At 54.9% G+C, this 23368-nt stretch overlaps 1 protein-coding gene across 3 annotated transcripts in view; it reads right to left on the bottom strand.

Moving 5' to 3' along the window:
- Positions 1–1953: 1953 nt before the first annotated feature.
- ACSS1 (acyl-CoA synthetase short chain family member 1) overlaps positions 1954–23368 on the bottom strand; it is a 42295-nt gene continuing 20880 nt past the window's right edge. For 2 of the 3 annotated variants that reach the window (XM_061209452.1, XM_061209454.1), the window contains 12 exons: positions 22033–22232; positions 15706–15881; positions 15194–15346; positions 12067–12214; positions 10861–10998; positions 8929–9021; positions 7926–8038; positions 7591–7717; positions 6891–7018; positions 6711–6774; positions 4431–4549; positions 1954–3474 (listed from right to left, as the gene is read on the bottom strand). In XM_061209452.1, coding sequence (XP_061065435.1) covers positions 3295–3474; positions 4431–4549; positions 6711–6774; positions 6891–7018; positions 7591–7717; positions 7926–8038; positions 8929–9021; positions 10861–10998; positions 12067–12214; positions 15194–15346; positions 15706–15881; positions 22033–22232 — 1639 coding nt within the window. In that variant the 3' untranslated portion in view covers positions 1954–3294. The remainder of the gene's footprint in view (positions 3475–4430; positions 4550–6710; positions 6775–6890; positions 7019–7590; positions 7718–7925; positions 8039–8928; positions 9022–10860; positions 10999–12066; positions 12215–15193; positions 15347–15705; positions 15882–22032; positions 22233–23368) is intronic. The other variant, XM_061209453.1, reaches the window with a different exon arrangement.

The following is a 23368-nucleotide window of genomic DNA, read 5'->3' as shown; positions in this document are numbered from 1 at the left end:
AACATCAAGCCACAGACCCAAGGAGCCCTATGGAGCCCAGGCAGGATAAATAAAAACAAGTCAGTGAAAAATAATACTGTGGAACCAAAGACAAATGGTTTTCACAGACCAAAAAGGATCTGTTTGCTTGGTTTCACCCTGTTACGCAGCAGAAATTCCCAATGATGAAGGAAAAGCCTCTAACTCAGACTGGAGGTCACCACCCTGCCTCCTACCCCCCGGAGTCACCGCCTCTGGGAAGGCTTTCTCTGGGCCTGCACCTGGGTGCTGCTGTCCCCGGCCCAGATACCAATACAGAGGCCAACAGTAAGATGCCTTAAAAATTATAAAATAAAAATTAAATGTAGATGTTCCCCTAAGCTTTCCCAGGAGGGGAGCTGAGCTCGGGGGTCAAAGATGGAGTCAGCTCCATCCAAACCCAGCTCCGCCACCTTCCCGCCTCCTCTACCAAGTGGGAACAAGTGTCTGCTCAGGAGGCGCTGTGAGGATGAAGCGGGCTGAGGAGTGGAGCACCTGGCAGGGCCTCCTTGCCCACTGTGCTCAGCAGCAGAAGCACTTCTATTCCGACATTGGGTATCGTGAGGGCTGGAGGTGGGGGTAGGTCAGTCTGTGAGGACTCGAGTTAATTTCACTCGAGTCAGGCCGAGGCAGTGGGGTGAGAATTCACACTACCTTTCCTGCACTACAAGCTCAGCCGCCGTGGGTGAGCCGGGACCGGCATGTGCCTGAATCACCTCGAGATTTACCCTTAGATAAATGTGCGGTCACATCACGACGGTCTCTGAGTTCCGCCTGGTCCCTGCGCTGCTCCCACACCATCCGACATCCGTCTCTGCTCTGCATTCTGCTTCTTGGCCACTCCAAGCTGGGTCTTTGTCAGGACATTTCAGCCTTGACAGAAGATCCGAAGCAGGAGGTGAAGCCTGGGGCCGGGGTGGGCAGGGACAGCTCAAACGTCCCTGCGCATACCCTGGCTGGGCCCCAGGCAGGCCCTGCTCGAGGCTCACCTCCGCATCCTGTCCTCTCTCAGTGGCCTGATGCATCACATGGCCAGGGACTGTCATGCTGGGAATGACCTTCACAAGCCCCCAGCAGCCAGGAGACGAGATCAGGGTGGCTTCACCAGAAAGGGGGGCTGGGCAACTGGACTTGTTAAAAGCTTCTATAACCCTCTCCTGCTGCCCTGCCCTGGGCCAGACTATTCTGATAAGAGGAAAGTCCTGCTGTGACTTCCCAGGCATCCAGAGGTGCAGATCTGGGTTGTTCCCCGGTGAGCCGCCTGTGTAAATTCAGCATCCTCCACAGCCTCCCTCCCCACACCTGGGGCTCGGGATGGACGCTGTCCCTGGGACAGCCCAGCTCCTGCTCTGGAGGAGCATTTCTTGTCCCACCTCTCAGGGCACCAGTTCAATGCGTTCTTCTCTAAAGCCTGCATCTCATCCACTGAAGGACACAGAAACCCTGGGCAGGGGGTGGGTCGCAGGAGGCTGAGCTGCTCACCTGTGGGGTCTGCACGGGCGGTGCTTCCTGGGTGTGGTTTTGCATCCTCGTTCTCTGTGCTCTAGACCAGCACCCACGGCCAGGGCTCCGTGTGACGAGGGGGGTCTCGTGTCGTCCAGCCTGGTAGCTCCTGGCCACGTGGCACCTGAGTATTTAACTATGGCCACTGCCACCAAGGGACTAAGTATTTTATTTTATTGTTTTTTTTACTTATATCTAACTAGCCACCTGTGATTAGTGATTGGCCAGCACAGTGGTCTAGAGACAGGTAAGTTTACCAAATAACAGTCTAAGATAGGTGAGCGCTTATTGTGTATTTCCTCGCCATAAGACAGTGAATTTTTTAAGTGTTCTCTTTTGAGTGAATAGGTCTCTTCCAGTTTTGTTCCAAGGATTATATTCAACAACAAAGAATAGCGTTATTTGATCAAAAAACATCACCACAAAAAAGAAGAGAATGAACAAAATAAAGCTTTATTTGAATGGCCCTGCAGATCATTTTGAGGCCCTGGTCTCTGTCCCAGTTTATAGCTGTCATTTCATAAGTAGTGCCCTAACCATAATCCGCCAAGTCCAGCAAACTGCTACCGGTACAGGTGGTGAGAGCTGCCAATCTGTGTGCTACAGCCAAGGCCACCCGTCCTCACCTCGTCACCGAGAGGCCAGCACAGCCACTTATGGCGGGTGTTGAGCACTCCAGGTCCCCACGAACACCTGCACAGCTGCAGGGTACCGCCCTCTGTGGGGTGCAGGTTGGAGGAGCCCTCCTGTCCTCCAGGACCCAGCTCAGCAGGCCACCCTCCCAGCACTCCACAAGTGGGCCCTCTCATTCTTGGCTATCAATAGGCACTTTGCAACCTAATGGTCGACGTTGTCTTGCTAAGTCCAGAGGACCCAAGGCACATTGGAAAAGGGAGAGACCTGGCTCAGAGTAGGGAGGTAGGGCAGTTTTCAGGAACCCAGTTCCGGCTGCATTACTGAGTCCCTGGCTTCCCTGAACAGCCCTAGGCTTGGAGCACGCCAACTGGCTGCTGAGTGTCCAAGGCCGGGGGGAGGGGAATGTTTCCAGACCGCACGCTGCAGAACCACATGTGACCGGAGCCCTTCAGAGCTGAAAAGCGAGCCCATCCCCACAGGTGCTTTTAGCAGTTAGGTTTCATCACACACAAACCAAGAGAAGTGGAAACATACACCAAAAACAGATGCTGTGGGCTTGAGAGATTTCAAGATGGCTGTGTTCAGACGGAGGCACAAACATTTCCAATTCGGATTTCAAGTAGGCCAAACGGTACCCAAAAGCGCACCCTCCAACCCTCCACATTTCCCCATGAGCGGAAGCAAAGAAGGAGCTTTTTGTAACTGTTAAGAAGAGCGTGTACAAGTAAACCACACATTGCACATACGTGTTTGCACCATTTTTCTTCTAAAATATAAAAGTATAAAAATAAAAATTCCACCTTTCGTTTCTAGAAACACCTGGAGAAAACATGACTGCTTGTAGTTTCCAGTCACCTGAGCAGGCACAGGGGCTCCACCTTCCTGTGCTGTCGGGAAGACACGGGAACGGAGGTGACGGACTTTTCACCGGGAAACCAAATTCAGGGCAAGTGGGAGAAAGCTCACCCTGTGTGAGGACCTGTCATGGGTCCCCACGTAGAGGGAAGGCAGGGACTTGGGGCTTCGTGTGGAGGGCAGTGTGGGTTCCGCTGGGGCGTCTAGGAACAAGCCGACTCGGGAGCTGTGTTCTAGGAGCGTAATTTCGGGGCCTGGCTCGGGGTCTCGGCAGAGCCATCGTCACTGGGCAGCCCCCCACTTGGCTTTGTACTCCTGGTAGGCGCTCAGTATCTCCGTGATGACAGTGGGGTCCTCCAGTGTGGTGGTGTCCCCCAGGTCCTGAGCTCTGCCTGTGACGATCTTCCTCAGGAGCCTCCGCATGACTTTTCCAGACCGAGTTTTTGGAAGACGTTTCACTACCTGGCAGGGAAGGCGCAGCATTAGATTTTGGGTGGTGCCCAGACTCCCAGCTCGTGTCCGATGGCGTTGAGATGAGCAGGGTACTGCTCAAGGGAGGACGCCCCTCCCCAGGGACCCGACAGGAATGGCTGATGTGCAGCCCACCCCAGAGAACAGCGGGGCTGTGGCCTCTGGTTTTACCCTCCTCCATCTGGACCTAAAGCTGAAATCAGCCGTGGTCAGGGGTTTAGCTGAGCCTCCACTGGGAGGCTCTCCCCTACCCAGGTGGACCTCACTGCCGACACGCGTTTCTACTGCCCGCTACACCGGGAGGCTCCCAGGCATTCTCGGGGCGCCGTGTCTCCTCCCCCAGCCGGGGCCGTAGTTGGCTTTTTCTAACATAAGCAAAGGGGTGCTTAAGAGGAAAATGTCTTGCTTAGTGTTTGAAACTTAGCCTTTGACATTTTCCAACTACAGGCATCCAACATCAAGGCGATATGTTAAGGGCTGCGTTTGGGGCCTGTAACAGTGGCCTGTCTTTTGAAAGAGTCCAGTTAACCTACGGGGAGTTCAGGTGAAGCTCTGGCCACCGGGCCGACAGTCTGACCTTGTACAGCACCGAGTGAAGCTGGGCCCTCCTGCCACCGAGGCCCAGCTCCCAGCCAAGGAAGGAGTGAAAAGCCAGCAGGGCTGAGAAGGTGGCCCAGCTCCTCCTTGAAACTGACCCCAACACAGGCTCCCAGGCAGGGTCTGGCGGTGTCTCCTCACCGGCCCGGGGACCTCTGGTCCCACTCCAGGCCTCTGTTTACAATCCACGATGCTCCACGGCCCAGCCCGGCCCCTGCGCAGGTGGCTGTGTCTCCCTCCGTCCAAGGACGCAGCAGCCCACCGCCCTTGCCCACCTCCTGCCACCATCCCCCGTCAATGGTGGGAAGCGAGGAGGAGCAGTGCTGTGGCCCTGAGGCTCGTCCACTCACCAGGACCTGGTCGGGTACCGCGTACTTGGCGATCTTGGAGGCCACCACCGACCGGAGCTCCTTCACCACCACGTCTGCGTCACCCACGTCATCTTTCAACACGACGAAGGCAAACGCAGCTGGAAGGAGAGCAGAGGTTCAGGCGCATCAGACCACGACCCACCTCCCCGGGCAGCATGTTTCACACAAATCGCCATATATCCAAAGGGGCTTTAAATCATAGGCCGGTGACCCTGTGGCAGCTGGTCTTTTTAGCTGCAGCCCCGAAGGTGCATTTCCATTTTCATTCAAGGTGGAAGTGACTCCACTGGCTCCTCTGAGCGCCCCGGGTGGCGGGCACGTGTGGAGAGACCTTGGAGGTGTGACTCACCTCTGTCCGCACACCCGTGACACAGCCATGACGTGGGCTGTAGAAGACTCACTCTCCACCCCGTGCGACAGGTGTGGAAACACCGCCCAGGCACTAGTCTCTGGGCACGTGTCCAGCCTGTGGGCACCAGCCACGTGGCTATTTAAAGGTAAGTTAAATGTAAAATGCAGCTCCCCAGTCACATGAGCCACGCGTAGCCGGGGCCCACCGTGTGGACAGCACAGACGAAGAATGGCTCCGTCGAGGCAGGAAGTTCTGTTGGGCTGCGCTGGTCAACCAGTATTTTAGCACAAACACCAGGTTTTGTTTTCAATACTTCAGCGAGGATCAGAGTGGCTCCCACGGGCGTCCAGCACATTTCTCCTTAACCCACCAGGGATGATCTCGCACACGGACCCAACTCCAACTCCATTTCTCTCCACGTGAGCAATCGCTGTCCCAGCGCCACTTAGGACGGTCTGTCCTTTCCCCGCTGACCCGCACTGTCCTGCCTCCAAGCCAAAGGTCTCTCCACAGCCTGCTTCTTGCTCACTGACCTGTCCGTCCCTGCACCGAGCCCACCCCATCCTGATCTACACTCCCTGTGCACCACCTAACCCCCACTGGTCCTGTCCGTCTGCCTCTCCCCTCTCCCCCAGCCCCTCCAGCACATGAGCCCCCGGGGCAGGAACTTAGGTCGCTCCCCAGGTCTGCGTCCTAATCACACGAGACCTGGGGGCTCCCCTCCGTCAGATCGAGTGCAAACAGAGAAAGTGGGGACAAATACACACCCACAGCTTTTGCTGTTGTTCATGTTTTACAAGTGGACAAATGCTCAAATTTGTTAGAAATCAGGAAAATGCACATCCTCGTACCCGATACACAAATTCTCCCCCAAAGCCTGGCAGGCAACGCCAGAGTCGCTTAGGATGCAGGGAAGGGCTGCTGGCGGGAGCGTGATGTGGCCCGAGGCCCCTGAGACGCACACTCGAGGACCTGTCCTGTCTCATCTCCTCGACCCCCAACAGCCCCCCACATCCCAGCCCCTGTTATCATGGGCGACATCCTCACGGGCACATCCTTCTGTGGCAACTGAAAACGTTTTTTTAAAGCACTTAAATAAGTGTTCAATTTTCCAACAGGTTGGCTTAGAGACAGTGAGTAAGTAACAGAAGAAGAGCACACAGGCGTGGCTGGGAGGCAGGTGACACTGGGTCATCGTGCATCCTGACAGCAGGAGGGAGAGTGTCCAGGACATTCAGCCGGGCAGTAGAAGTCAGTCTGCCCAGCAGTGCAGCATAAGGTCAGAGAGTGTCTGGGTCACGCCAGGCGAGGCCAGGCCAGTGTGACTGCTACGTGCCTGGCATTACAACACTCGGGTGACCCTGCCCCTTCCCAGACCCACCGCTTAGAAACTGGCGGACTTTGGAACAAAGTGTGTCCCTAGTAAGGACCAGTCCAATCACTGGCTCTGTGCTCCCCTGGCCCATCGCTGTGCAGGGGGAACCACAGGTCAGACTTCTCCAAAGAGCCTCAGGCCAGTCAAGGAGCCGCTGCAAGGCACGGGGCGCTGTGATGGAGCACGTGTGAGGGACGTGTGGGCAGCACAGGGCATTTGCACACACTGTCCCTGACAGGGCCGCCAGGGCCCTGTGGTTGGGGAGGAAGCTCCCCAAGCTCAGCTGGGCCAAACAGGTCACAACTGCTTGTGGGTGAGTGTCCTTAAAGGACGGCAGAACCAGGACATTTCAGAGTCCTGACTTTTTTCTAATACTTGTGCCTGTTCAGCCTCCTCACCCAAAATCTCCACTTGAGAGAGACGTGAACCAGCAGCCTGACCCACGAGAAAGCCCTGGCCCCCGCCCACCGAGTCTGCTTCTCCTACAGGAGCCCTGGCCCCAGGGCCAGGAGGGTCCTCGGGGGACACGCACCTTCTCCCTTGATGTCATGGGGGTAGCCGATGACGGCGGTCTCGGGCACTGCAGGGTGGTCAGCCTGGGCACGACAGAGAATGCAGAGGTGAGGCAGCGACTCAGCCAGTGACGACCACCCCAGACCCCAGGCAGCGGCAGCCGGTGGTGGTGCAGGGCACGGAGGCCGGCTGGGCTCACCATGGCGTCCTCAATCTCCGCCGTCCCCAGCCGGTGGCCGCTGATGTTGATGACATCGTCCATCCGCCCCGTGATCTGGTAGTAGCCGTCCTCAGTTCGGTAAGCCCCGTCTCCTGTGAAGTAGTAGCCTGCACCACAGAGGGGGATTCAGCACCAGCTCCGAACTGGGACCCAGCGGGGCTCCCATCCTTCCATGACGGACACCCCCTGGACAGGAGGAAGCGCCAAAGCCCCCTGCCGATGCAACCCCCCCCCCGATGGAGACACCTCTCCGGTGCTGCTAAGCTGGTGCCAGTAAAGGGCAGAGGGGCTGCCAGACAGCAGGAGGCTGCGAAAGTCTGGAAGCAGAAGATAAGAGGAGCCCACTCGAGCTTCCCCAAGGGTGAGTGTCGCTGACATGCTTGCGACTGCAGAGCATCGGTTCCCAGGGGCACACGTGTACGTGAACTCCCACCCAACGACACGACACAAGCCGGGAAGACAACGACATGGAGACCGGGGGGAGGCCTGGAGCCACCGCGATTGTCGCCAAGGTGGCGTCCTGCGCTTCTCCTGAGAGCCCATGGCCTGAGCCCCTGGGAGAACCCCGAGCTGGACCACTCCTGGCTCAGAGGTAAGGAAGGGAGGGAGCGTTCACGCAACCCCCGGCCCCTCGGAAACGGTTCTGAGACCGAGTCCAGCGGTGGCAGGAAAGGCTCACCCGGGTAGACCTCGAAGTAGGCGTCCATGAATCGCTGGTGATCTCCGAAGATGGTCCGGGCCATGCCTGGCCAGGCCTGGGACAGGCACAGAGCCCCGGACACATCTCCACCCTTCAGGACATTTCCCTGCAGACCCGGGAGATGGGGAGACAGAAGGAGTGACCATCTCGCGTTCTCCAAACTGCCAGGCCCGACGCAGGAACAGGACAAGTGCCCCAGAGGGAGCTGCCCGGAGCTTTCTCCTCTGAGAGGAGACCCTGCGGTGGGTGCCGCGCGACGGGGGAGGGCAGCCGAGGCCAGGGGGGCGGCGGGGCACGTGGATGGGGAGACTCACCTTCTCGTCCATGAGAACAGGGACGATGCCAAACAAGGGCCTCATCGCCATGCAGGGCAGGATTTCTGCCCCCTCCTCCGAGGGCCGCGGTGAGATGCAGATGCCCCCCGTTTCTGCAGGGGGTACAGGAAGAAACACCAGTGGGCCTGGGGCTACTGACACGTGTATCCAGACCATATGGACACAGGGTCCACACGCACGGCTGCTCTCCAGAGTGGGAGGGGGTAGACCTGACGTCCGGGGCAAGGAAACAGCCCCCAGTGACAAAAGGACCTCTGAGGAGAAACCAGGCTTGGGTGCCGGTCCCCTCCACTGTGGAAGTGAGAGCGGGCCGGGGGCCAGGTTCAGCCCCAGGAGCCACGGCCCCCATCCCGTGCTGTGGGGACACAGGGACGGCGGAAAGGAGGGCAGAGGGAAAGAACGCCCACGGGTCCTGCCCCCAGGCATTCCTCTGGCTCCGGCCTCCATCAGCCTGCATGGGAAGGGCCCCCCGCAAGACTCTGCTGTAGGGAACATCCGGGGCCTTCCTGAACCATGAGGCCCGCGCCACTGGGAACGTCTCACTTTCTGGCTTCTTGAAGGACGAGACCTCAGCCACGTTTATTACGTCAGTGGTGGTCTCTTGCCCCCAAAATCCTGATAAGTCAGACACCCCAGAGGAGGGGAGCAAATCAAAACACAGTGGCGCAGAAAAACTCCTTTCCCTCTAGATCCAAATCTAGACTCAAGATCGCTTAAACAGCAGGACCCACCACTGGGCCGCACCGGGTTCAGGAGGTGGGCCGCCAAGGAAGGGAACCTTCACGGGGCCCTGTGTCGCCCCTCCGCCCCCTCCCGGGCCCCACCTTACAGACGAGGAAACCGAGGCTCAGGAAAGCCTTCGCACCCATGTCTCACAGCTTCAGAGCGGCGGCTGCTGCCCCGAGCTTCCTCTCCCCACACGCCAGGCGCCCGTTGAGCTGACGCTCCGGGCTCCCTGCCCCTCCCCCGGGGACGTGCTCACCTGTCTGCCACCAGGTGTCCACCAGCGTGCACCGGCTGTCCCCCACCACCCTGTGCAGCCACTCCCAGGCCTCCTGGTTGATCGGCTCTCCCACTGCAACCACAGGAGAGAGAGAAGATGTTAAGAGACCTCAAAAAGGCTGAAACCAAAAGGAGCTGATTTCACGATGAAAACAGCTCTATAATTTTCCCAAAAGACACAAAAGGAGACTTGAAAAAGCAGTGAGATCATCAGGTTTATGGCTATGGAAGAACACAAATGACAATGAGATATTTTCACCATCAGAGGGTCAAAAACCAAGAAGTTGGCAAGAGTGTGGAGGAAACAACACCACACACACTGCTGGAGTGCAGTTTGGAGAGCGATTGGAGTGTTTCTCTTCCCGTTTAGCAGTGCACACGCCGTTGCAACTGCTTTGGACGCCTGCTGGTGACGGAACCCACTAAAGCCAGACACACTCCCACTAAAGCCAGACACACTCGTCCTGTGACTGCAGGAGGTCGCTCCAGGCACCCACCCCCAGAAGCAGACACGGACGAGGATGTTCCCATGGCCAAGAGCTAAAAACTGTCCGTGGAGAGGAGAATGGCGAAGTGAATCGTGGCACGTTCGTGAGGGACCACCACCGGCCAAGGCATGAATTGGCCCAGGTGCAGGAACCGCCGTGCTATTCACCCACCTGCCAGCACGGCTCATTGATCCTGATGGAAGAAACGTCCACGCGTCGAGGTGCGGGGAAGTCATTCTGGCTCACACACCATTTAACTCAGACCTTATGCTAACTAGAACAGCCTGCCAAACGTACACTGCACATCTGCGTTAATCATTAAAGAAAAGGGCACGCTGTCCAGAAGTAAAGAATGTCTGAAGATAGAGATAAATGCCTCCCTGGGACGCCAATGCTGGGACTCCTTTGATGATAAGACTCCCTTCCCAGAGCCAAGGCTATACTGACTCTCTGTGTACGTGCTGATCTGCTTTTTTGAAACCTTGAAGGAATGTATCCCTGACTTGTTTGATGCTCTTTGTCCTGATAAAACTGCTGAAAACCATGCTTCTCTGGAGCAGTTCCCTTAGAGCTATAGTCCTCAGCTTGGTTTGAATAAAATTCTCTTCTATTCTTATTATAGATTGGTTACTGATTATTTTCCTCGACAATACCCTGGTCTCAGGAAACCCCCGCAGGGCTCTGCTGTTGGAGCTGGTTATGCAGCAGGGGTGCCCCCAAGCTACACAGAGCCCAGCCAGCTGGTGAGGACTCCCTGGGGGGAGTAGGGGGGTCCCTGCACACTCGCTGCTGCCTGGTCCAACCAGAGAGTGGCTCTGGTCACAGCCCTTATAGAGTGAGGCCCATAGGAGCCCACCCCTGGCCTGGGGGACGTGCAGCAGAGCGCTCTGAGCATCTGCCTTGTCACCTGCGTACTGCTTCCTTAGTAACCGAATCCCCTGCAGGAGAACAGGCCTGGCGCCTTCCACCTCCCGGGACCACCTCAACTCAGGGTAACCCAGGTCACCTTTCCAAAACGCTCTCACATGACCTGGCGACATCTATCCTGATTACGAGTGGAGATAACCTTTGATCTCACAACTCCCTCCCTGCCTGGAAACACGCACCCAAGGGCAGAATGGCACTGATGACAGCGCTGGGAACAGCAGGGGGTGAGATCCTGGGCAGCCACTAGGGAAAGGGCTCGGGCCTGACCTTCCAACGGTGGTGAGTTTTCATAATGAAGATGGAGCACAGACAACATCACAATGCTGAGCCCCAGACCCTTAACGGCTGTGGCTCCCAGAAGGGCTTCCACGTGGGACATCTGCTTTCTACTGGCTGCAGCGCATCACGTGAGCTCAGCGCAGACACAGCCTTTGTGATGAAGCCATCCAGAGACCTGCGCTGGCTCTGGCACACACATGCCTCCTGCAGCCGCTCACCTGAGCCCAGGGTCCGCAGGGAGGAGCGGTCATACTTCTTCACCCAGGAATCCTCGAATTTCAGCAGCAGCCGGAAGGCCGTCGGGGCGCCATAGAACTGATTGATCTTCAACCTCTGCACCATCTCCCAGTACCGACCTACGAGAGACCCCGGGTCACGTCACCTCCATGAGCCACACTTAGAGGCGGCCCATGTTACCGTGCGCCGGACGTGTGCAGACACCCACGGTGTCCACGAAACCCACTCTGCATCCACCTCCGGGACGGGAGGGGCTCCCCATGGGGCCGCCTCCCGCACTCCCCGCGTCAGAGGCTGGAGCCTCCACTTGGCCCTGGGTGCCGACCCACACGCTGACAGCCCATGTCCTGACGCATGGGACACAGCGAGGAATCGGGTCAAAGGGATATTACCGTGAAGTAGCACCAATGCAGAGCCCGCATTCAGGCACATTTAAATGGTCTCTAGTGGCGACCCGTGTTTCCCCCGGAGCAGCAGCGGCACCCAGGACGCACGCGCCCCATCAACCCCCCAACTCGCCGCCACCACTCTGCACACAGGAGGTTGAGGCCACCTGAGACTCGGCTCTCATCCCTAGCGGGGCCCCCTGCGCGTCTTCCAGGAGCACATCTGGCCCCTGCGGGAGGCTGGAGAGGACCTGGGAGGGGGGGACCAAAGTTCCAGGCACCAAACCATCAGCACTGTGGACCGCCTGGGCAAGAGCCTGGGCAAGAGCCTCGGCAGAGCCGCCAACCTTCGGTCACGTTTGAACAAACGCTTGAAGACGCTGTGCCGCAAGGGAGGAAGATGCCAGGGGAGCAAGACGTGGGTCCTCAAAGGCATCCCTCTCCATAGTGGCGGCTCCAGGCCACACACCACGAGCTAGGCCCGAGCGGCCCAAAGGCACAGGCAGTAGGGCACACGGGGAGGCTGGCCACTGGCCTCGGCTTCGAGGAAGGGCAGGATCCGGTCAGGTGGCCGCAGAGGTTAGAGGGACACTAGGGTGGGTGGTCTCTCGAAGGCTCCAGCGATTGGACCCCCTCCCATTGCGCGTGTGATCCCACTGCAGGCCTGACCCGGCCCCTGCCGCCCGGCAGCTTTGTCACAAGAACACACAAGCCCGACCCGAGCAACGCCTCCACCCCGCAGCCCTCACCCCCCACCCCCCAACCTCTCCTCCCTCCTCCTGCCCCTCCTGCACTCCGCACCAGCGTCGGGGTAAACCGGGGTGCTCTCAAAAAGGACGCTGGTCGCTCCATTGCAGAGAGGCCCGTACACCACGTAGCTGTGTCCCGTAATCCAGCCGATGTCAGCCACGCAGCCAAAGACGTCACCTGGCCGGTAGTCAAACACAAACTGCAGAAACAGGAGGAGGGGCTGTCAGGAGCCTGTCACCCGTTCCCACACATCACAGGGCATGTTCTGTCCCACGGCCCCCGAGAGCAGGAGTGAGGGCAGAGCAGCCACCGCAGTGATGAGAGGGGAACCACTGGTGACAGCAGCGCCAGGCCCGCAGATGACAGCGAAAGAAGCCGGACTTCAGAGGGGACACTCTTTGAGCCCCAGCACAAAGCCCACCCATACGCTGGAGGTCGCCTAGCACTAGTCCTGAGGCGGGCGGGGATGGGAGTTTTGGGGGAGTGGGCGGATGTCAGGGCCTGAAGGAGCTGGAGACGCCCGTGTCCTGACACAGGTGCAGGCCACAAGTGTACCCACAGGTAAAACTCCATCCAGTCCTATGTCTAAAATAAGGGCACCTTTCTGCATTAAGTTACACCATAGTTTTTTTGTTTTTTTTGGTTTTTTACACTATAGTTTTTTAAATCCTTTTAAAACTGCAAAAAACAAAAGCCAAAAAGACCAAGAAACGCATCAAGCATCATCAGCTTCTAAGAGTCTGAGAGACACGGGCATCTCCTTATTCTTGCCAAAAGGTCAAACCTGAACCTGACCCTGTCTGCGGGTCCACTTGCCCTTTTGCAGGAGACACTGAGGACAGAGAGACACACAGCCACGCGCTACGACCGACAACGTTCAAGGAAATGAAGGGATGGAGGGAAACCCATTGGTTAAACTTGGCTTAAAAGGCTTACCCAAAACAGTCAGTGGGCAAGAGTAAGCTACAGTACCTAGGGATGCACATTTGGGTGACAAAACTAGAAAGGGCAGGGACACTATGGGTCATGAAGGGGCTTCTGTGTGAGGCTGGCGATGTGCCAGTTTTTGACTGAAGTGAGTTTGTCCAGCAATAATTCATTAAGCCACACATTTGATTTCGGTGGTTTTCTATATCTGTGTTCTATTTTGCAATAAAGATGTTTTTTAAACCTTTGGGCGAGTGGCCCAGTCTCTTGCTGCCACAGACACACACTGAGGTCCCCCAGGAGTTTCCAGACAGCACAGTGGTCTCGAGTCTGCCAGGGTCCTGTGGAGCCATGACCCAAGGCCGAGGGTTGGAAACTGCACTCCCACTGCACCGGTGAAGCAGGACGCCCACACCCCAAGGCCCACAGCATCCCGGAACTGAGAGGATTTTTAATACGAGGACCCACAGTGCCACATCTTTCAAGGGGCTGGCGACCTCTCTACCTGCTGTTCTTGGAAGGAGAACAGGAGCCCAGGACCGGCCACGCTCCAAAGGGCACCCTGACCCCACTGCTCACCCTGAAACCTGCCCATGTCCCCACCGTCCCTGCAGAGTCAACTGTCCTTTTCCCTGAAGAAACCAACAGTCCTAATACCTTCAGCAGGTGCACAGGCGGACACACACACACACAGACGTACACACTCAGAGACACACGCTTACGTACAGAAGGCTGAATGTTTCTATTTCTAATGCTTTAAAATGCCCTCACTGTATTGAAGAGAAATTCAAAAGATGGTCCCGTCCTTACATCCCCACTTCTTTTGCTCATGTAGACAGTGTCCTGGTAATGCTTGAAAACAAAAAATGAAGACTCTTTCACCACATTTACAGCTCCCCTCATGCTAATTTTGTTATAAATTGATGGAAACACGTTGACCCATTCTGTGACTTTCTTGGTGTTCGGTCTCGGTAGCTACATTTTCCAAAGTGTTCTGACTTACACTACATGTCAGTCTTTGCAACATGCCCACCCAGAGCTGAGCAAGGTGCTTTCAGACGAGAACAGCTCTGTGATGCTCACGGTCACCCAGCGGCCAGAAGACAGCGGCTTTAACATGGACTGTGTCAAGCATAATACCTCGTCTTCCCAGCCTGGTTCTGTGCCGCGTCTATCTTTCTGCCTCACTTCCACATCTTCAGTGCTGCCCGCAAGTGGCTGCCACTCCCAGGCCTCATCTTTGCCCTCCCAGGACCCGCTCGTCGTCCGTGCTCATCCGTGAGGTCCACCTCCGGATGACCAGGCCTGGCCAATCAGCATATCCCACTCCCACCCCCACCATAGTGACTGAGTGGGCGGGGCCCTGGACCCCAGCCAGACTGTAGGTGTCTCAGCGTCCAAGCCCTGCCTGGATGCGCCTGGGCTTCCCGGTCACGTGGCCAGTCAGCTCCCCTGCTGCTGGCATTGCCTGGGGCTGAGTTCTGCCTTTGGCCAGAGAGAGAGTCTGGTCCACAGACGATCTCCTGAGACCCCATCCCACCTGGGAAGCGTCAGCTATTCCCCAAGGCAACCAGGGATGCATGTTAACCAAAATCCCCCCACCCACCCATGTTTAAATGAGTGCTGATTTTTAAATGCATTTACTATAATAAAACTGTGCCAGATCATTTGCTTTATAATCCTTAAAGGATGGTCCCCTGTAATACAATTTCCATACACTAAATTTAAGTCTCCTCATAAAAGCAAGTCTTTTTTAAAATTTTCCTTTTAAAATGTGGCCCCAGTAAGCAGAGCCTAGAGGCCACAGCACTTTTAGAGGCCCATGAAAATGTTTTACTTTCTTTTAAAACCAGATAAAAAAGATCTCTTAAGTAGAAGAAAGCGTCTTAACAAATAACAATAATGTACTCATATTTACACCAACCTTGTTGTATAGGAGAAGAGCCCAGGAAGGCCAGAGCACCTGGACTCCCAGCACCTGAAAGCAGCCGTGCCAGCCAGCACATCAGGCCAAGGGAGGGCTTGGCACACGTGTGACGGGCTAAAGACCAGCAGAAGACACAGGTCCAGGACCCAGGCCCTTCCGACAAGGACAGAAACTCAGCCCCCCAAGCCCACCCCTCCACCACGCTGATGCCAGGACTCCCGGCCCTGCTCGTGAACACATGAGGAGAAGACGTTAGCAGGAGCTCTGGCCCCAATCCAGCCTCTCCTGGTCCCCCGCCCGGAGCCCCCGGGGGCAGCGCCCTACCCGGTGCGTCAGAGCGGCGTACAGCAGGTAGCCCGCCTGGGTGTGGACAAGCCCCTTGGGCGTCCCAGTGCTCCCCGAGGTGTACAGCAGGAAGAGCGTGTCCTCACTGCCCATGCTCTCCGGGGCGCACACTGGCTCCTCCTTGGCCATTTCCTGTGAGGGAGAAGACCAGACAGCCCGTCACGGGCAGTGACCTCGCCCCTGCACCCGGCGTCCCCTCGGCCTCAGGACTCGGCAGACAGGGTTCAGAGTTCACCTTCTCTAGCCTGCCCTAGTTTAATTCCAAATAAAAGGATGGATCCAGTCATTTCTGTTATGTTAAATGTTTCCCTCTGTTTGTGGAATTTGAGTTCCATCTTCCCTACCAGGATGGAAGCCCATCAAATAGCAAAGGGGAACCCTGGGCCCCTCTGGGGGACCCAGATTGAGAACCACAATCTGACAAGACTCAGACTCAGTTAATCCAATGACAACCTCTTCTCCTCAAACTATACAAAAGGAGATAAACCCACCTGCTCAAGGGGGATGTCCAGATCCCCCATGTGGACCTTGTTGTCTGTCCTGTGAGCCACGAGGACATGCTGGACGGTCGGGCAGAGCTTTATGGCTTCGTCCACAATCTTCTTCAGCTCCACCACGCGCCCTCCCCGGAGTCCTTGGTTGAAGGTGATAACCACCTTGCACTTGGCTATCGGAGTCAAAGGCAGGTAATTCTGGTCAGTTTCCTCCCCACTCTGACCTTCACAGCCCAGACAGCCACACACCCCAGGCCTAAGGGTGTGACGGAGAAAGTCCATCCTTGAGCAAGAGAGTCAACAAGAAAAGGTGAAGTTCCACCTGATCTGGGATCTTTGTGCTCAGAGCAGAAGCGCCAGCCTTTTCCCGGCTCTGGGAGGAGCAGGTGTAACTGGAGATAAGTCACCGGAAGCTCAACTCTGCCAGACTCCCGCTCCCTCCCACCTGCCCCGGGGCCTTCCCAGGCTACCCTCCACCCACCACGCCCCAACCCGGGATGACCCGGAGGCATCACGGCTGAGGTGGGCTATTGTACAACTGGCCCCTGAGAAAGAGCCTGGAACAACCATCCAGCTGCCATGCTGATGGCCACGCACAGCCCTGAGACCTGTGACGTGGGCACCGAGGCCTGATTAGGAGCCACAGGCAGGAGTGTTGAGGAATCACCCCACCCAGTAGTCCTCAACCAGCCCCTCGGGGTTCATGCTGACACCCGGGGCCCCATCGCCTTCCAGGGTTTCCCTGCGGTCTGAGCCCTGGGCACCCACAGTAGGAGCTCCCCGGCCTCACTCCCCGCAGCCCGCAGCATCTCCCAGGACCACCTCCCCAGTGAACTGCTTGCACTTGAACTCTCGCCTCAGGGCGGCTCCTGGGGGCCCTACCTGAGTCTCCCTCAGCTTTCCAGTCTGAAACGTGCTTTCTAGAGACATGCTCACAGCCTCTCTTCCTCCCAAGAGCCCTAGAGGTGGCACAGCCCCGCGGGCCACCTGAGACCCCTCCAGCACAGGCCTTTACCTGGGTCAGAAAGATACTCTGGACTGCTTGGGGCACCTAGGGCAGTGTCATCAGCTCTGCATGCCAGGCCCCGGCCACACACACTGTTTGCTCCTCAGGCCTTGGCAATCAGTCACCTTGGGGAGACAAAGTCAGGTGGACAGAGCCCGCCTGAGACGCTCCAGGCCTACATCCCCGAGCTGGGACTGTCCAGGGAAGCTCCCGGTGGGGCAGGAAGGGAGATGGCCCAGCAGGTAGAAAGGGACCCTGCTCAAGGGCATGAGAGACAAAGAAAGCTCAGGACCCTCTGGAGAAAATAGCGGCCCCTGCCCAACCTGGGTGCTGGAATCCCGGCCGCCGAGACACAGGCCTCACTCCCGGTGCCCATCTGCGCGAGGCCTCCCTGCCCGAGTGGTTCTCCAGGGCAGGAACCTCCGGGCCCGACACGCCCAGTCCCCAGGAGGTGCTTGAGGAGCACCCTCTCTCTGCGGTCCCCGAGGGCGGGCAGCGGGGCCGTGGCAGGTGCACAGCATCAGCACAGGCAGCATCAGCAGATGCTTTGGTCTGGGGGGGATTCACTTTCACCCTGGCTTTTGATCACGTCTCAGCTTCTGTATTTGTTTTTAATTGCTCCCATGGCCAATTACCACAAATTTAGTGGCTCAGAACCCCCATTTTTTTTTTTAGCTCACGGTTCTGTAGTCTGGGTGAGCTCGGCCGTGAGACTCTAAGCTGGGTTCTCTGCTTAGTCTCACGGCCAAAATCAAGGTGCCAGTGGGGGTGGGAGCAGATGTCACCTGGAGGCTCTGGGGAGAATCTGCTTCCAGGTTGCTCAGGGTGTTGGCAGAAGTCAGGTCCGTGTGGCTGTAGGACTGAGGCCCCCATTTCCTTGCTGACTGTCAGTCAGGGGTCGTCCTCAGCTTTTAGAGCCACCTACACCCCCTGCACCCAACCTCCTTCATCCTCAAAGCCAGCAAAGGCAGGTCAAGTCCTTGTCACTTTGAATCTCTCTCACCTCCCTCTCTGCCACATGTTTTCTGCTTCAGCCAGAGAAAGTTCTCTGCTTTTAAGGACCGGTGGTTACACCGGGCCGACCAGCATCATCCCCCCATTTTAGGGTTCCATCACATCTGCAGAGGGCTTCTGCCACATAAGGTACATATTCACAGGTACTGGGGAATTCGGGCGTGGACAACTGCTCGGGCCACTATTCTGCCCCCACAGCATCTCCCAGAGCCATTCTCCACCCTCCCCATGCCTCCCTCTCTCCACTTCTCACACAGCCTAGAGCAGGAGGGAAGATAAAGGAAGAGGAGTGGCCAGAGCCCAGAGGCCAGGCCAGGGGGCCGGGGCCGTAGAATAGGACATACTAACCGGAGTGGCTGCCTACTCACCGTGAGACCTGGTCGCCACACTGACACTCTCCTTCCCAGTGGTGGACAAAAGACAGCTGTGAATTCTCTGACCTGGTCTCACGCCACTTCTCATGGACAAGTAGGGTCTAGGCCCCCTCCCCTTAAATTTGGGATGGCTACAGACTGGTTTGACCAATGGAGTATAGCCAAAATGATGCTATGCATATTCCAGGGTCAGCCTTTAGGACAAGTGGCAGTTTCCTTGCTTCCTCTTGGAGCCGTAAGCCACCATGTAACAAGTCTGACTACCTGAGGCTGCCTTGCTATGGGGAAGCCCAAGTTAGTCATGTGAAGAGGCTACATGAACAGAAAGAGACCCCTGGCCACCCCTAACCATTCAAACCAATCCAGCCAATATCCCAGATATCACAAAGCAGAGGGAAGCCATTTCCACCACGCCCACCTGACTCCTGCCCCACAGAATCATGAAACATAATAAGAAAATATACTGTTCTAAGTACTTATTTTTGGAGTAGCTTGTAACACAGCAATAAATAACCAAAATACCACCCTCACTGAGCCAAGAGAACACAGACACTTGTCCCAACAGGGTCTTGCCCCCAGGAAACTGACACCTGAATAGCTGGACATGGAGGCTGTAGGGTGCTGGGGAAGAGCCGCTTAATGGCAAAGTTCTAGAGAAAAGTTATAGGACTTTCCCCTACTGAGTCCCTCAGAGCTGACTGGGCCCCTGCCTTCCCATGGCCTGGCTGTTTAGGATTCCTGAGTTCTGGGAGTTGCCCGGCATCCAGCTACTAATTCTCCAGAGTCAATTGCTTTTGCTTGTTTCAAAGAATCTTAACAGAAACACTTGGTAACTGTGGCCACATCAGCAAGAGAGGAAAGGAGCAGCCTAATGTAATGTTGAAAGCATTGGTAGAATGCCTGGGTTCAAATCCTGGGTCTGTCACTAAGTAGCAGTGTGACCTTAGGCAAGTCACTTAACCTTTCTGTGCCTTAGTTTCCAAGACCAGATGGCTTCACTGGTGAATTCTACCAAACAGATAAAGACAAATTAACATCAATCTTTCTCAAACTCTTCCTAAAAATTGCAGAGGAGGAAATACTTTCTTACTCATTCTGTGTGGCCAGCTTTACCCTGATACCAAAACCAGACAAACAGATCACAAGAAAAGAAAACTACAGACCAATATCCCTTATAAACACTGATGCAAAAATCCTCAACCAAATGCTAACAAACTGTATCCAGCAGCATATTAACAAGATTATACATCATGACCAAGTGGGATTTATTCCTGGAATGCAAGGATGGTTCAGCATACGAAAATCAAGGATAGATATATAGATCAGTGGAATAGAATAGAGAACTCAGAAATAAGCACTCACATATACAGTCAAGTTATTTTTGACAAGAGTTCCAAGACCATTCAACAAAGGAAACAATAGTCTCTTCAATAAATGGTATCACTGGATATGCACAGGCCCAAAAAAAAATGAAACTGGGCCCTTACCTCACACCATATGCAAAAATTAACTCAAAATGGATCAAAGACCTGGGACTTCCCTGGTGGCACAGTGGATAAGACTCTGTGCTCCCAATGCAGGGGGCCCGGGTTTGATCCCTGGTCAGGGAACTAGATCCCATATGCATGCTGCGACTGACAGTTCCCATGCCACAACTAAGAAACCCGTGTGCCACAACTAAGGAGCCCATGGGCTGCAACTAAGGAGCCCTGGAGCTGCAACTAAGGAGCCTAAGACTTTGCATGCCACAACTAAGGAACCGGCCTGCTGCAACTAAGGAGCCCACATGCCACAACTAAGGAGCCGGCGAGCCCTGGAACTGCAACTAAGAGGCCCGCCTGCCACTACTAAGACCTGGCACAACCAAAATAAATAAATATTTTTTAAAAAATGGATCAAAGACCTAAATGAAAAAGCTAAAACTATAAAAAACTCTTAGAAGAAAACACAGAGGCAAATCTTTGTAATGTTGTACTTGGCAATGGAGTCTTAAATAATACACCAGAAACACGAACAACAAAAGGAAACAGATGAACTGGACTTTATCACAATTAAAAATTTTTGTGCTTCAAAGGACAATATTGAGAAAGCAAAAAGACAACCCACAGAATGGGATAAAATAATTGCAAATCATATATCTGATAAAGGTACAGTATCCAGACTATCTAGAGAACTCACAACTCAACAACAACAAAAAAAAGACAAACGACCAATTAAAAAAATGGGCAAAGGACTTAAGTAGATATTTCCCCAAAGAAGACACAAATGGACAAGCACATGAAAAGATATTCAATGATATTAGTCATTAGAAAAATGCAAATCAAAACTACAATGAAATACCACTTCATACCCATTGGGATGGCTATAATTTTTTTTTAAAGGAAAAAAGCAAGTGTTGATGAGGATTTGGAGAAATTGGAACCCTCATACATTGCTAGTAGAAATGTAAAACAGAATAGCTCCTTTGGAAAAGTTTTGCAGTTTGTCAGTAAGTTAAACATAGATTTACCATATGTGCCAGCAATTCCATTCCAAGGTATATACCCAAATAATTGAAAGCAGGTATTCTTGTACATAAACGTTCATAGCAGTTCTAGTCACAATAGCCAAAAAGTAGAAACAAGTAAAAATACCCATAAACAGACAAATGGATAAACAAAATGTGGTTTATCCATACAGTGAAATATTATTCATCTACAAAAAGAAATGAAATACTGATACACACTACAACATAGATGCACCTTGAAAACATGATGCTTAGTGAAAGAAGTAGAACACAGAATGCCACATACTGTAGGAGTTCATTATTACAAAACCTCCAGAACAAGCAAATCATAGAGAGAGAAAGCAGATTAGAGTTGTCAGAGGCTGGATGGAGGGGAAATGAGGAATGCCTGCTTAATGGGTATGAGATGTCCATTTGGGATGACGGGAAAGTTCTGGAATAGTGATGATGGTTGCACAACGTTGTGGATGTGCTTAATGTCTCTGAACTGTACACTTTAAAATGATTCAATGGTAATAGAAAAAGGGAGAGGGTAGAAATAGCAAGAGTATTATCTCATATAATATTTATGAAGACTAAGTTAAAATGAAGAGAGATGGCCTTCACAAACTGCTTAGAACAAAACCTGGCACACAGTAGGTGCTACAGAGTTGAGAGAGAGAGAGAAAGGAGTAGCAGCACCGGTGCTTGAAATTAGAGGGGAAATGTTGAAAGGGAGCAGAAAGGCTCCCCAGTCTTTCCTAAAGAGAGTGGTCAACAGAGGTCTGAGAACTACGCCCTTCAGCTCTGTCCATTACCCAAAGGCAAGTCTTCTGTGAGACACAAAGAATTCCCAACAGCCCCCAGGGGAGCCAGCTCAGGGAACCCTCTAGGATCTCAAGGGAGCTGGGGTCAGGCTGCACAGACATGAGGCCACCATTCAGTCACTCAGCCCTCCGACACCAGAAAAAGGAAGGAGACGATACTGCTCTGCACACCTGTCTGGGAGGCTCTGACCTACCTGCACACAGAAGGCCTTAAAGACACACCACAAGGCCCACGCCTGACTCCAAGCCTCAGGAGATGGCCCACCCCATCATTCCTCACCACAGAAGGCTTCCAGCTGTTGACCTGTGGAATCTTCCCCATATCTCCCCAGCCTCATCTCACCCTACGTTTCTTCCCTCCTCCACTGCAGCCACACAGCCTCCTCCAGCCGGTACCTATGCCATTCCCTCCACCTGGAATCTTCCTTTCCTTCATCTGGTTAAATCCAACGCACTCAGATCTCAGCTGATAGAGCAAATGTTCATTCAGCCATGCGCTGTCCCTGGTAGTGTCCATCATCTGTATGTGTGACTTTCAGTGATATCTGTCACCACGCTAAGTCCCTGAAGGCCAGGGGACCCAGGTTCCTCCCTCCCTCCCACTGCCCACGTGCTCACCATCATTGATCCTCCCAGCCAAGGACCCCGCACTGAAGCCAGCAAAGACAACAGTGTGGATGGCTCCAATCCTGGCGCAAGCCAGCATTGCGGCCACAGCCAGCGGGGAGACAGGCATGTAGATGGCTACCCGGTCCCCTCGGTGGACTCCATGCCTCTTGAGCGTGTTGGCCAGGCGGCACGTGGTCTCCAGCAGTTCCCTGCGGCACAAGGAAGGGAGGGCTGTCAGAGAAGGGGGAGGGCCAGAACGCATAGTCATTTGGCTGGAATAATTCTTCAAACTGCAGGCACTGGAGCCCCGGCCAGCCAGGGGGAGGGCAGCCACTCCAACACTTGATGCATGGAAGGCTCTTTTCAGAAAACATTGTAACTTTGTAGGCTTGTCCTGACACGGATTCACGGCCACACTGCTGAGAAAAATAGCCTGTCCCCGCATCCACTGAGAGCAGGGCTTCTCAGAGACCTGGGTCATCCGGTCCCGGAGTCTTCTGACACGTCCTCCCCGAGAGGCCCCTGTTCTCTGGGTCAGCACAAGCCTTGCTGGGCAGGGGACCCCGGGCAGGGGACCCCAACTCTGCGAAGCCTCAGTGATTTGGGAAGGAAAGCGGCCCGCAGCCTGGGGCAGGGCTGGGTGGTGAGGGACCGGGACACTGTGCCCCGCCTCTTGTGCCCACATGGCCCCTGCCTCCACTGCAGGGGCTTAGGCTTGGTCAGCCAGAGAGCAGCATCCCGCTGAACAAGCTGATTGGCTTGGGGTTGGCACGTGACCCAACACAACCCCGAGAGGATGACAGTCTACCAGAAACCAGAACAGGAAATGGAGGAAAGTGCAGGAGGGCAGAAGCAGGTGGACGCTGGGTTCAGCACTGCTTCCCACGTGGTCCCACTGAACCCCACTTCCCACAGGAAGGGACATTTCCCATTTTCACTGCTCTTGTTTTATTGTATTTGTTATTTAACAGAAAGCTGGCATGGAAGGCAGAGTAAGTCCGCCCCACCCACGTGGCTCCACCCTCCTGGCCAAGACCCAGGAGAGTTTGTGGTTGCCCTGTGCTCAGAGGCCCAGAAAGGGGCAGCCCAGCAAGGGCCAGCAGGAAATGAAGGGTGGGCAGTGACAGGCCTTGCGGGAGACCAGACGAGAGATCACTAGTGTAACCAAGCAGGACCTTATGGGGTCTTCTTGGGACAGACCCCTCCCCCATATCCTCTGCTTTAGCTCCTCTCTAAAGTACCTAGATAATAGCATCTGATGCACATTCCTGAGTTGTTTTACAGATGTTAAAACCCCCACCAGATGGAAGAAATTAACTACTTGTAGCCTCCGGACCTACTGGAG

Source organism: Eubalaena glacialis, chromosome 13 (assembly GCF_028564815.1).
Source record: "Eubalaena glacialis isolate mEubGla1 chromosome 13, mEubGla1.1.hap2.+ XY, whole genome shotgun sequence".
Taxonomy (NCBI): domain Eukaryota; kingdom Metazoa; phylum Chordata; class Mammalia; order Artiodactyla; family Balaenidae; genus Eubalaena; species Eubalaena glacialis.
This window is presented reverse-complemented; position numbering and strand designations above follow the sequence as displayed.